At 44.2% G+C, this 14969-nt stretch overlaps 2 protein-coding genes across 2 annotated transcripts; both read right to left on the bottom strand.

Moving 5' to 3' along the window:
• Positions 1–1043: 1043 nt before the first annotated feature.
• On the bottom strand, positions 1044–1795 carry LOC147457053 (uncharacterized). The gene has a single exon (XM_086513504.1). The coding sequence runs from the start codon at positions 1771–1773 to the stop codon at positions 1237–1239; it is 537 nt and encodes a 178-aa protein (XP_086369630.1). The 5' UTR covers positions 1774–1795; the 3' UTR covers positions 1044–1236.
• On the bottom strand, positions 1785–2420 carry LOC147457054 (uncharacterized). The gene has a single exon (XM_086513267.1). The coding sequence runs from the start codon at positions 2418–2420 to the stop codon at positions 1785–1787; it is 636 nt and encodes a 211-aa protein (XP_086369393.1).
• Between the last annotated feature and the right edge of the window lie 12549 nt (positions 2421–14969).

The following is a 14969-nucleotide window of genomic DNA, read 5'->3' on the forward strand; positions in this document are numbered from 1 at the left end:
CATTTAGTAGTTTCTAATTATGATTTTGGTATACTTGGATTCCTTAAATGGTTGGTTGTTAACTTGTATTTAATGGTATCAAAGCTTAGCATAGATTAACATTTCCTGATATAATTAGATCCTATGCATAATTGACATTTTCCTATTCTAGATCACATTGGCACTCTCCCTCTCTCCATTGTGATTTCTAGTATTCTCCTTGCATTTTACATTGATCCTTTCACTAATCTCCTTTATAATCTCTCCTTTTGGTATTTCCTAGTCATGGAATATGTAGAATTGGAGTGCCACTAGCCACACTAGAGTGATCAAAAAGAGGGAAAATTTGTTGTCCACAGTCTACTCTTGGCAAAGTTTTTGAAGCCTAAATTATTTGTTCTTTTGCAAAGATCTCTGTTTAAATCACTTGATTTTTCAAAAATAGAAAACCCCTCTTGTTGAACTCAAGTGGTATATTAATATGATTATATAGTGGACCCCACGAGGATTGTTACACCCATTATGTTTGGGGAGACTTGTGCATACCTCACCCCTTCTTGTGTTTTGAGGGGAGGAATATATTGTGTGAGTGCAAGCAAAACCCACAAGGGAAAGCTCGTTGTGTGCAGACTTGGTTGCACTCATGTATGGGAACAACCTCTCCATCTAGATATGTGTAGGCACCATAGCAAGGATATTCATCCAACAACAAGTCTCTTTGTCTCTTCTCCTCCTCTACTCTCTCTCTCTCTCTCTCTCTCTCTCTCTCTCAACAAATGTATCTACTATTTAGGCATGTCAATGAACTTGCAAGGAATGGTGGCATCTTTGAATTTGCATTGCAAGTGAGGAATGTATTGTGTCAATGCAAACAAAACCCAAAGGGAAGGGTTATTGTGTGTGGTCTTGGTTGCATCCATGTGTAAACAACCCGTCCACCAACATATGTGTAGGCACCATAGCATAGGTACTCATCCAATAAAAACATTTGTTTCTTTCTCTTCCCCTTCCTTTACTCTCTCTTTGGACATATGAGGCCAAAAGAGAGCACACACAAACTTAGCTAGGCCTAACAAACTTAGCTAGGGCTTAGCTAAGTTGAACAAAAAGGACACATCAGACCGTGGGATATGCACTGAAACTCTCCAATAAGGCATGTCAAACTTACATTAGGTTTAACTCAATAACATTTTCTTGTATAACCAAAGCTTCTCGAAAGTTGTCATCACCCTACTCCCTTGCGTTAGCTAGATTCTCCTAAGAATACCTATCACACATGAAAGCTGCATAACAGGGAAAGATAAGATGCCAAAGTGCTCTGATGAGCCCCTCAATTGGAGGCTCAATTGCTAATTGCTTCTCATCTGCATTTCCACCCACATATGCTTGTGCCTGATCTTGAAGGCTCATAGTTTGTAGACTTGGAGTGCAGTCTAACAATGGCAAAACGGAGCCCCCCGGAATCCTGCAGATAGCAGCTGAAGGTCCACTTGGAGTGGCACTTGCATAATAAGAAACCTGGCCACCTACTGCAGGGGAGACTGTAGGTACAGCAGGTGCGGATGGCTTTATTTCAGAATCCTCAACTACTGGAGATGGAGAATGTGCCATAAAAAGTGGTGTAGATACCTGCAAAGGTGTTCCAATCTTTGGAATCAAGGAAGCAGAATTTGTCATGTTTTGTATGTCACTCTGAGGAGATAATTGAGAAGGCAGACATGTTTGTGGTGAAGCAGCTGCTTGCAGTTGGTGCAGCTTTTGAAGACTATTTAATGTGTTCACTGGTTGATACATTTGTTTCAATATTAGCTGTCCATGAGCGCTCCATGTTTTGCCATCTTGCTGTCAGTACATGCATCTGCAGACAATGGCTGCAGCTGACCTTGGCGTTGCTTCTGCAACAGAAGTTGTAGTTGGTGCTGGTGATGGTGCTGCTGCAATTGTCGTACTTGCAGTTGCTTGTTCTGTTGTTGATCATTGACGAGCTGATTTGGGTGAAAATGTTGGTCTTGTTGCTGTGGTGGCTGTATACCAGGTAGGTTCATTTGCAAAGGGTAAGAAGCTATGTTATTTTGATGCAAAGCAGTAATCACATCGGCACCTCCAAGACTGTTGAGGGCCATTGGCATTATTTCAGAATCCTCAACTACTGGAGACGGGGAGGGTGCCATAAAAGGTGGTGTAGATGCCTGCAAAGGTGCTGCAACATTTGAAATCAGCGAAGCAGGATATGCTATGTTTTGTAGGTAACTCTCAGGAGATAATTGAGCAGGTGGAGGTATCTGTGGCAAAGCCGCTGCTTGCAAAGATGTGCCCTTTTGCTGCTGTTGAAGAATATTTCGCATGTTCGCCTGTTGATTTTGGTTCATTAGCATCTGCTTCATGAGTGCTGAATGTTTTGCCATCTTACTTGCATCCGTCAGCTGAGCATGTTGAACCATCAAAACTTGTTGCTTCAACAGATGTTGACAATGCAGTTGTTGCTGCTGCTACAGCAGCATGAATTGTCGTATGTACAATTGCTTGCTCTGTTCTTGATCTTTGATGAGCCAATTCTGGCGAAAATGTTGGTCTTGTAGCTGTGGCTGTATACCAGGTACATTCATTGGCAAAGGGTTTATGGCACTCGGTGCAAAAGAAGCTATGTTATTTTGATGCAAAGCAGTTGCAGTTGACTGAGTAGCCACATCTATTGTTTGTTCAGGTTTGGGGACCCTCTGTGGGTCAAAATGGGTGGAGAGGCATGGAGAGGCCCTTGGTAACTATGGTCTCTCGACTGATTAGAGCCAAGGCCTCCGTGCCACACGAGATCATTAGAACGGAGTTAGCAGCCCCTTCTATGGAGATAAGAGGGGCTTACCAGACTAGTCTCCTTTATGCACAGCCTATGGGATACTGCCAGAGACAGATTAGCCAGATTGGTCCTAGAGTCCGCCAACAGTTAGGTTCACAAGAGGACACGTCATGCTGGTATGCACAGATGTCAGCATGGTTCTAGATACATGGCTTCAGCATGGTCATCTTATCGCCCTTTCAGTCCTCCCTTGATGCACCATCGTGTCTCTTACTCAGGCGGAAATTACTAGACTTACTCGCCAGGACCTAACCCAGTTGCACACCAAGAGGACATGGATAGAGCCAACATAAGAGTTGGGCATGAAGATGGCTTTCTATAAAGAGCATCTTCTCCGACTCACAAGGGACGGATTTGTGATTTGACCTAGCTATATGGATACACATCTATCTCATGGGTTGCGGTGTGCCATTGGTCAGATACGGACATCTTCACACCAACTCAAGATTGAGACTAGTAGATCCAAAGGGATACCAGTCGACAAGATATGCCTATTAGAGTTCAGGCATCTCTCTAGATTCGTCCAATCGGTCTCAATTTCTCCCAGGGAAGGTGTTAGGAAGTGAGGGTTGTTTTGTGGCTGTGTCCGGCCAGTGTGAGGTAGGTTTCTCATGCCCGATTGTGTTTAGCCATGTTTAGCTCGGGTTTTGGCTTTGTTTTATGGCCAGTGTCATGTGACACATCCTACCCTATGTGTCCGTGGACAAGCTACAGCACGACAAGGGTTCAATCAATCCAGTCAGTCTAGATTTAGAAGTGTTCTGGCACTTCGGTGAGTCTGTTCGCAGACCGTGCATATCCAATCACTTAGTGTAGATGCATATCCTTTGGTTGCACACAGCATGACCATAAGCATTCCCATCAGAATCCTTCAGGGGAATTTTCCAGTGCATTTAGCCTATTTTACCTATTTTTGACATTTTTCACTTATTACTTTTAAGTGACTTTTGTTGGAAAGTAGATAGGGCAATTTTTCTAAGTTTGTATATAAGCAAACTAGAGTTAGCACTAATTGGCAGAAGAGGCAGCAGGAGCCCAAGCTCAACAGGCAACTTTTCATGCAAGAACCCTTGGTGGCGGTTTCCCCTCCAAGCAAAGACTCTCTCCCCTAGCGTTTTTCATCAAGTACCATCGCCAGCAGATCCTCAACCTTGGCGTTTTTCCATCCAAGCAAGTATCGCCAAAGATCCTCAGTTGCTAGCGTTTTTCCTCCAAAGAAAACTCTGCAGCCCTGGCGTTTTTCAACAAGATAAGCAACAACAGATTCCAGCCTTGACAACCATACAGACCCGCAGATTTCAGTCCGCAAGAAGCAGCCCACAACAGCATTTTTCAGCAGCAAAAATCAGCCCCAATTCAGCGTTTTGATTTGCAGCAGATTTCAGCCTTAAGCGTTTTTGGACAGCAGATAAGTAGCTTCAGTTTTCAGCCCTAGCGTCGGCCTCGTCACCCCCGTCGACACCGACATAGCCTAGACTTGCATCAGTCACATGCATTCAGTTTGTGCAATCAATAGTAGACCACTCTCACCGACGAGAGTGGGGCCTTCGGAGGAGGGTTTTACAACGTCTCTGGTGTCATATTCTCTTCTCTATCTCTCAGTCTCATACGCTTGCAAGCACAGTGTCCATTCACTTGTTTGTGATCATTGCACTCTCTCATTAAGAACGGAAGGCTCCTCCTTCCATAAGAACAAAAAGAAACCTTGAGCACATTATGGAGCACTCATCTTGAGAAAGAACAACATTCATTCCACTGCACCTTACATTGGTATCAGAGCTTTGGCAGTGTTCTGTATCACTCAAGGAAAGAACCACAAGAATCACAAGAATTTTTTTGCTTGTTGCGGTCGCACGAACCCAAGTTCGCTTGGGCGTGTCGATTCCTAATCGTGTTTTTGAATAGTAACAGGAATCCCAAGAAAGAAGGGCTTGTCCAGCCTCCCCTTGTACCTCTTTTCACTCATTGAGAGCGGACCGTGCACTTAGCGGCCGGCCAATCAACGTGAGGTGGGAAAAAGCAACGTTGGTGTGAGCGCAAGGCCGCCAAGGGGTGCGCCCGCGGAAAAGAGCAGACCTCGAGTGAAGAGAAGATCCTTCTCTAACATAGGTTGCAAGTGAACTTAAGAACTCAAGAACCCCTAGAACCAAGACCCCCAAGAACCCAAGTTCCTTGTGAACTTAAGAACCCAAGACCACAAGAACCCAAGACTTTAGTGGATGGTCATCACTCGAAGCAGAATGGATACTTCGCTTGGAGGTGATGAGCATGAGAGAGGCGAAGAAGAATTTTCCCCACCAGGAGGTTTTTCCGACCCTCCCCCTTCCCCATCTACGTCAAGGATTTCACTAACTCCTATGGAGGAGTTGGAGAAGATGTTTATGGAAAGGAAGTTAGAACACGAAGCAAGAAATGCAGAAAGAATGGCATAAATGATTCGCAAACACATAGAAAGAAAAGCAAAAAGAGAAGCAGAAAGAAAGGCGTCCATAGAGCGTGAGCATGAGCAAGCGCGACACGTGCAAGAGTTCTTGCGACTCTTTTCTCAAGTGCAGACACAGATGCAAGAGATTCAAGAAAAGGAGACTCTCTCAATCTCTTCTTCTCCAAAGCAAGACACGCATGATTTGCATGATTATTTGAATAATAATGATGAGCATGATGATTTGGTTGACAATGACAAGCATGATGATTTGCATGATGATCAAGAAGTGATTTCTCACAAGCATGATGAGTTGCATGAAGATGACGTGATTGTTCACAAGGATGATGAGTTAGTTGATGCTTTTTCTAGCGAAGCTAACCTCATTGCAGATTCGATCAATCGCGAAGGATCGATCTTGGCTCTTGAGCTTAGGTCCAAAGAACCCCTTCAGGAAGAACCGATCTTGGCTCTCGAGTCCTAGGTCCAAAGAACCCTTACAGGAAGTACGCATTGTTCGTGTTTCATTCGTGATCGTTTCCTGTATTCTAGTCAGCGTCTTTATGTAATCCCTTTTCCTAGGCATGACATATTGTACGTTTAGTACGTTTCACTCATGAATGAGCACGGATGTATGCAGATTGTTCATGAAAAGCTGAAAAGTATGCATGTAAGGAAGTCACATTCCATGTCTCTTCCTTGGCATGACACAGTTGTAGAAAGAGCACATGAAAGTACGAGCATTAAGCATGGGCATTTCCGTTGTGAATTGCCACAGTTGAATGCTCTAGATCATAAGAGAGAGATTCGATCTCATTGTTTGCGTGTTCAAGGAAGTCACATTCCATGTCTCTTCCTTGGCATAACACATTCATAGAAAGAGCACATGAAAGTATGAGCACCAAGCATGGGCATTTCCATTGTGATTTGCCACAGTTGATTGCTTTAGATCATAAGAGAAAGATTCGATCTCATTGTTTGTGTGTGTGTAGTGAACGGTTTGGCACTCCGTCTAATTGTTCATCTACATTGCATGCACAGTCTTTAGAGAAGACAAGATTTTTTCCAGCCACTTTACATGGAATGGGTATGTTCATGGTTTTGTGTTGGAAATGGTTTCAGGAATTTTCAGCCATGGAGATTCTTGAAGAAGAAAGAAACATGACTCTCGATGAAGTTGAAGCATTGAAGGAGCCACAGAAGACTTTGTGTCGCTTTCAGCGCAGCCCAAAGAAGCAAGCGTGCAGACCTTTATGAAGTTCAAGTACCGCACGACCCACACATTGGAGTGGGCCGGCGAAGAGTCCCTTCCAAGATTCCGGATGCTGTCGGCGATCTCCCTAGACGCCATATAGTTCGGTACCAGTACCTCACTTTGAAAAGAGGGGATGTCACGTGACACATCCAACCCTATGTGTCTATGGACAAGCTACAGCATAACAGGGTTCAGTCAGTCCAGTCAATCTAGATTAGAAGTATTCTAGCACTTTTTGTGAGTCTATTCGTAGACCGTGCATGCCCAGTCACTTGGTATAGATGCATATCCTCTGGTTGCACACAGCATGATCATCAGTATTCCCATCAGAATCCATTAGAATCAGTTAGGGAATTTTTCCAGTGCATTTAGCCTATTTTCCCTATTTTTGACATTTTTCACTTATTAATTTAAGTGACTTCATAAACAGTGTGTTATTCATCATTCTATATGGTGGTTGGTGCAATTCTTTGGCTCTTCATCATCGAAGAGTCGATTCCTCAGTAGCCTCATTCTTTGGACTTCCCGTAGCAACTTGGAGTTTCCGGCAGGTTTCCGACTCTTTCCTCGAGGGTGGAGGACTTTAGAGTTGGAAAATAATAATGATACCAATAGTTTATGCCTTTACTCTTAATGTTGATGCATTCTCTTGGAGAGGTCAACAACAGTACCTTCTGCAGATGCTCATTGTGAGACTTGGGAGTCGGTTGAGTTGAGGAGATTCTTGATAGAGCTGGATTTCCTCTTAGCGAACAGGATTTTACTTCTTGGACGTCTTTCAGGAGTAGCAGTTGGATTGTTTCATTGTAGGATACTTTTGTACTGCAAAGTTTGTAGCAAATATCCTCGTCCACGAAACCCTCTCTTTCCAATTGCAGATTGCTCACTCCAGCTTCCTAGTCCGACTTCCTTTCTAGGAGCTGAGAGGGGGTGTTAAGAGTTCATGCATTTCTCTGGATTCGTCCAGTCAGTGCAAATTTCTCCCAGGGATAGGTGATAGGGAGTGAAGGATTTGTGGCTATGCCCAGCCAGTGTAAGGTAGGTTTCTCATGTCGGGTTGTGAGTAGCCATGTTTAGCTCGGGTTGTGGCTTTGTTCCATGGCCAGATAGCAGATAGGCTCCTGGAGGCCTGGGATATTTTATCTCCCTCCCCCCTATCTTTTCCTCCAGGCATCTGATGCCTCTCTGCTATTTCCTCCCTTTTCTCAAGGTCATGGAGCTGGAGGGTTGGGTCGGACAGATTCGTGTAGGCCATATATAAGACATGGTGGGGCCATGAAACCGGCCCATAGGGCGGTAGACTTTAGCTTTCACCCGAATCTTTACATGTACTTCACGACACAAAGGAACTTCAGGAATAAGCCTATGACTGGAATTCAAATGCTAGGTGCAGCGGAATGATTGTTTGCGCTTTGCTCAAGATGAGTGCTCCAAACTATGCTCAAGGTTCCTTTTGCTCTTATGGAAGGGAGAGCCTTCCGTTCTTAATGAGAGATGCTATAATCACAAACAAAGTGAATGGATATTGTGCGTGCAAGTGAATGAGACTGAGAGAAGGAGAGAGAAGAGATATGACACCCGAGAGGTTGTAAAACCCTCCTCCGAAGGCCCCACTCTCGTCGGCGAGAGTGGTCTACTTTGATTACACAAAGGTGTACAATGTGTATGCAATGGACTGATCCAAATGGACTATGCCGATGACGACGACGGTGATGACGACGACGACTTGATGGCTGAAATCTGAGATCTTCTAATCGCTGAATTTCGGGACTGTTTCGGTGGTTGAAAATGACTGTTTTGGCTGCGTTTTCTTGGCTGAAAATGGGGGAAACATCTGCAACCGTCTAGGGGCTGATCTGTTGCTGCGTCATAGGCTGAAAACTGCGAGAATCCAACTGCTGAATTCCGCGTTTTTGACAGGGCTGAAAAAACGCTGAATCTGCAATGATGCTGGCATTTTTTTCAAGGGCTGAAAACCGCTGGCTGGGATGTATCTGCTGAGGTTGGAAACGCCAGGCAAGAGGACTTGTCGGCGATGGCTTGCTAGGAGGAAACGCCAAAGGGAAAGAGTGGATGGTGAGGGTCTACTGTTGAGGGGAGTACTGCTGAGAAGTTGCTTGTTGAGCGGGAAGCTCCTGCTGCCTCTTCTGCCAAAAAGTGCTAACTTGGGTTTGCTTATATATTAACTCAGCAAAATTGCCCTACCTACTTTTGTTGAAAAGTCACTTAAAAATAATAAGTGAATACCAATAAATAGGAAAATAGGCTAAATGCACTGGAAAATTCCCTTGACTGAATCTGATGGATTTTGAAGGGAATACTGATGATCATGCTGTGTGCAACCGGAGGATATGAAATGTCACATGACACATCCCAAACCTATGTGCCCGTGGACAAGCTACACCATAACAGGGTTTCCATCAAAGTGCAATCAAGTTATAGGAGTGATCTGGCACTTTTGTGAGTCTATTCGTAGACCGTGCATGCCCAATCACTCGGTATAGGTGCATATCCTCTGGTTGCATAAGCACAAGCATAAGCATTTCCATCAGATTCCGTCAGAGTCAGTTTGGGGATTTTTCAGATGACTTTATCCCATTTTTCCCTATTTTTGACATTTTTCACTTATTTATTAAGTGACTTTTGTTGGGTACTCAGTAGGGAAAATTGGGTAAGTTAATTTATAAGCAAACCCAAGTTAGCACAAATTGGAGATGAGCAGAGAGCACAACAAGCTTCCCCAAGCAGTAGGTGTAGCAGAGAGCACAACAGGCTTCCCCAAGCAGTAGGTGTTCCCTCCCTCTCAGCAAGAACCTCCCCATCCCCTTGGCGAGGCCAGAACATCAAGCCTAGCGTTTTCATCATAGAGCATCTTTTCCCCGCCGGTGTTTACTAGATTGCCATCGCCATCCCTTGTGCTGCCTAGCGTTTTCACATATTGCAAGGGATCGCCAGCAAGAGGAAGGACCAGCGTTTTCACCTTGTTCAGGCCAGCGTTTTTGCAAGATACTAACGCTAGCAAACAGTCAGTTTTGGCAGCGTTTTTGGACAGCGTTTTTGGACCAGCCTTGGTAGCGTTTTTGGGACCAGCCTTGGCAACGATTTTCAGCCTCACATACCTGCTGTGGCAGCGTTTTCAGCCAAGGTATCTACACCCAAAACGCAGCTTCAATAAGCCCAATGGAGGAGGTTTTTACACAGCATTTTTACCTTGGTATTTCAGCCAACAAGCAAGACCAATTCAGCCATTAACAGCAGAGAAAAACACAGCCAATTCAGCCCCGAAGTGGCACGGGTTTTCAGCTTTTGCCCCTTTGCAGACAGCAGATAAAGAAGCATCTATTTCAGCCCGGAAATCTTCATCGTCATCACCGACATAGTTCCCGTTGCATCAGTCCATTGCATTAGCATTGTACGCATTTGTACAATCAAGTAGACCACTCTCGCCGACGAGAGTGGGGCCTTCGGAGGAGAGTTTTACAACCTCTCGGGTGTCGTATCTCTTCTCTCTCCTTCTCTCAGTCTCATTCACTTGCACGCATAATCCACTCACTTTGTTCGTGACCACAACACTCTACAAGACGGAAAGCTCTCTCTTTCTCTAAAGAACTAAAAAAGGAACCTTGAGCAATAAAGATCACTAATCTTGAGAAAATACAACATTCATTCCGCTGCACCTAACACCTCTTCTGCCAGAAAGTGCTAACTTGGGTTTGCTTATATATTAACTTAGCAAAATTGCCCTACCTACTTTTGTTGGAAAGTCACTTAAAAATAATAAGTGAAAATACCAATAAATAGGAAAATAGGCTAAATGCACTGGAAAATTCCCTTGACTGAATCTGATGGATTCTGAAGGGAATACTTATGATCATGTTGTGTGTAACCGGAGGATATGCATCTACACTAAGTGACTGGACATGCACGGTCTACGAATAGACTCACAAAAGTGCCAGATCGCTTCTAAATCTAGACTGACTGGACTGACTGAACCCTTGTCGTGTTGTAGCTTGTCCACGGACACATAGGGTTGGATGTGTCACGTGACATCAACACTTTTAAACAAAACACGGCCTGGTAGCTAGAGTGCTCCCAAGCAGACTATGACACCCTATATGCACCAAAGACTGGCGTCCCTTTCGGTATTTTTTTATTCTTATTGCAAATAGATGATCCGAACGCTTTCAACTAATTCTCACCAAGCTGTCCAAACCTATCCATGGCTGTGATTGCAGGTTTTTGACCCACACTACAAGAGGTTGTGTGCTCTTGTGATGCTGTTAGCGACGGAAATACACTGGGTTTTTATAACCCCCGGCGTCGCTAAAACCGTCGCTATATGCGTCGCTATAGGCGTCGCTATATAGCGACGCTCATAGCGACGCGCATAGCGACGGTTATAGCGACGTTTACACAGAAGACTATAGCGACGCTCATAGCGACGCTACAGAGCCATAAATAGCGACGCTTATAGCGACTCCCGAGAGAATTTTTTTTTGGTGGCAGGGCATTGAATGCCCTGCCACCCATCAACCATATTGTACTTGATTCACTTTTAAAAAAAAGTGCAAGGGTAGATAATAGACCCAAAATAGTCACCCACAAGACGCATTGTTTGCAAAATTGACAATTGTACACATCATAGGCAAAATGAATTGATTGGCAAATGTAATAATGACAATTGTACAACATCATAGGCATAAAGAATTGATTGGCAAAAGGAACTGCGGTGACAAATGCAATAATATACATGGTTCAAAAAGACGTATAAAATCCGTCTCATGATACATAAGCTATGAGAAACCCTAAACTAATGCTATCTAGCTACGGCTAAACTGACGTCGTCTAGTCAGACGTCTCATCGCGTCCAAGCGGCGTATCTGTCGGATTCTGCAAAAAAAGACAATAAGACAGCTTTCAGTAAGTATAAACATATAACGACATTTATATGACGCCGAAGCTTCAGAGCGCGCCGAATGCTCCGAAAGAGAGGGAGATGCGGATGGAGTAGGAACGCGCGATGATGCGCCAGAGCAATGACGCTCCACGTACCACTGTCTCTGCTACGGTGACAAAGAAGAAAGAAACTCCTCATCATCCATACCTGCATTAAACACACGAATATTTAAACTTAATATTGAATGAATAGAGTAGACAATGACGCAAAGGCCATTAAATACAATGACGTAATGACGCATATAAATACAATGACGCAATGAATTGAGTGGTAGAAGAGGCAAGTCGAAAACTCAGAATTTTCAATCAAAAGATGTGAGCGCGAGTAGAAAAGAGCGTTATACACCATGGAAGGTACTTAGAGAGCCAGAGCTTTTACAACAAGGAGCAAAATTGTTCAAATACAATATTTGTGGCTTTAAGAGATCTCTCTCTTATCCTCGCATAACTCAGCATAACTTCCTATATCTATATAGAGCTCTCCGTTTAAACACATATCCTCTGTTTCATTTTGTAGCTCCTCTGCATGCACCCCATATAGAGTAGTAGCATCTTGATGCTCGTCTGGCACCACCGCAGCGGCTTCTGATTGAGCATCTTCTCTGATCTCCTCCATTGATGCCGTTGTGATTGGCACATGGTAGCCTTCATACATCCTTGCACTACGAGGGGCTACCTCTATGACGTACCACCAGTTTGATGTAGACTTTGTAGGATGAAATATTAAGTGCCAGAGCCACATAACTTACATGAGATCTTTCAAGCACATAACTTGTAAAAGGGGGATGTTAACTATTTACATACTTACTTGTTCACAATGCTCGGGTAGTACGAAAGTGTCTCTTAGGTCAGTCCATTTCTTAGTAGAATCCACCTCAAGAAAACCAGACTCTCCTCTACGCACAGTAGCGTTGCGACCCTCCATGATTATCTTGAACCATTGCACGTCGAACAAGTCGACAAAAAATCCTCTGTAATCGATCCTCAGAATCTCTTGCAGCGTGCCGAAGTAAGTGAGTTCCGCCACCACAGGATCTGCATCAGAGGAACGTCGTCGACTAGACTGTTCAAATTTTGCCATGATTCCACAATCTTGAGTAAAACTCTTTTTGTCGATTCGTTCCACCCTAAAATGTCGACCTTTACACCATGCTGCTGTGTATGACTTATACTACAACGAACAAAGATTATGAGTGGCCGTTCAAACGTTTATAAATAAAGTCACTTGCTAGTCGTACATTGCAAACTTACCTTGGTCGCGCAACCCCGAGAGTACTCCCACTCTTCTTCAGTCACTTCGTCACCGCATTGTTGTGCGCTTTTCAATTGGTTGTGCAACCATCTTAAGCTCATGAAGGTTGGTAGGCTCTCCAGAACCGCTGGATAGTGCATCGGTGGTCGTCTTCCCCGTCTCCACTCGATTCGTGCCCTTTGTCGCTCTTGCTTTGCATCCTCATATTGTGAAATCCACTTTTGCATCACTGGATTGTGAAGCATGCAAAATCGGTTGATTTTAGCCTCTAGATCTTCCGTCATCTTCTTCTCAACATCGAGATTGCACATGACAATCCCAGATATGCGCTCATCATCTATGGTTCGCCATAGCGTGTCCCGGGATTTATCAATTCCGTCTAGCCACTCTCCAATGTACACTAGAGACTCTGATACCAACCAACTTTCTGCCATGCTACCCTCCGGACGTGCCTTTTGATGCACATATCCCTTAAGCGTTTTCATGAAACGTTCTAAGAAGAACATCCATCTGGAATGAACTATACCAGCTATTTCCACCTCATCAACTATGTGAACAAGAAGATGCACCTGAATGGTTAGCATTGTAGTAGGAAAATGTTTCTCAAACATGCACACAAGCTCCGCAGCATTTAGTTTGGCGAATGGTATGGAGTCTACGTTGATCTCCTTTTGTGAGATCCATTGCACCAGCTTTGCAAGTTTGTAGATTGTGTTACGGATGTCGAGAGACAAACATCCCTCAATGGCAACCGGTAAAATAAACTGTAAAGTATGTGCAGCAATGATATTAAAGTCCACATTTTATGCAATGATATTAAAGTCCACTATGAACGTACCTGACACATTTTATGCCAATCGTGTGACTTCAAACCGGTAAGCTTTCCTTCTTTAGTAAAACACGTTCGGAGCGAGTGCATTACGCCAGTGGGGGTCCGCAAAGATCGAATGGTCTCTTTTACTTTGCGTTCTTGGGCTCCTGTGAAAATCCATGGTGCTTTAGGGAGTTTTCTCGATCCATCAGACGCTGTTTGCGGCCAATATTGCTCCATACGATCCACATTTCTAAGGTCAACTCTGGCTCCCAAAGTATCTTTCTTGCCAGTCAGATGGTCCCATAGTAGATTACCCACATTCTTGAATATGTGCATTGGATCGAGCAAGTGATTGATCATGAGTCGGGGCCAGTATGGTAACTCGTACCATAGAGATAGTCTCTTCATCCCTGGAGGCAATCCGTCATCGCACATCTCCTTCTGCTCTAACCATGCTTGTGCAGAAATCCTTGGTGGCTCTCTTCCCAAAAAGCCATCGCGTAACACATGATTCTCTGGAAGATACGCTTGATGACCTTCGTAGATTTGCTTCTTCAGTGAGGGTGCCCTACGTGCATTCAGTCTAGGTCCACATGTGACACATGCTCTGTATCCGCTTTTTTGAAGCCCTGCATGTATACACATGATAATAGATCAACTATGGAAAAAAAACAAGATTTACAGTGTCTGAGTGAGGAGTGTCAATAGATCACCTGAGCATTCTGTTAGCCCGGGATAGTCATGCATGGTCCACATTAGAATGCCTCTGATCAAAGCATTCCGTCGTCCTGTGTGTCGGCTCATATCCACCACCTCTATGCCAATCCACAATTGTTGTAGCTCTTCCAATAGTGGACGAAGATACACATCCATATTCCCCACTTTATATCGCCCTGGCACAATCAAGCTTAGCCATAGGTGCCCCTTCTTCGTAGTCAACCACGGGGGAATGTTGTAGTTGACGATGACAACGGGCCATACACTGTAAGATGTTGATCTTTGACCAAATGGATTTACGCCATCCATAGCCAGGCCTAAGCGCAAATTTTGAGCTTCCCTGGCAAAATCCGACCATGTTCCATCTATATGTTTCCACGCTACGCAATTTGCAGGAATTCGTAGCACACCATCCGAAGATTTATTCTCCTCGTGCCATGATGCTAGGGCGGCCATGGACTTACATTCGAAGAAATGCTTGATGCGAGGAAGCAGAGAAAAATGTCGCAAAACCTTTTGTGGAATTTTTGTCCCGTGGAGATCTACTCGATATCTTTCGGAATCACATTTCGGACACTTCTCCATGTCTATGTATTCCCCTCTGAAAAGAATACAGTCATTAGGACAAGCGTGGATAGAATTGTAATCCATCCCCAAGTTTCGCAAAATCTTTCTTGCTTCATCTCGGGAATCTGGCATCACATTGTCAGCTGGTTGTAT

This window comes from Adiantum capillus-veneris, chromosome 5, assembly GCF_014529385.1.
Source record: "Adiantum capillus-veneris isolate H3 chromosome 5, ASM1452938v2, whole genome shotgun sequence".
Classification (NCBI taxonomy): domain Eukaryota; kingdom Viridiplantae; phylum Streptophyta; class Polypodiopsida; order Polypodiales; family Pteridaceae; genus Adiantum; species Adiantum capillus-veneris.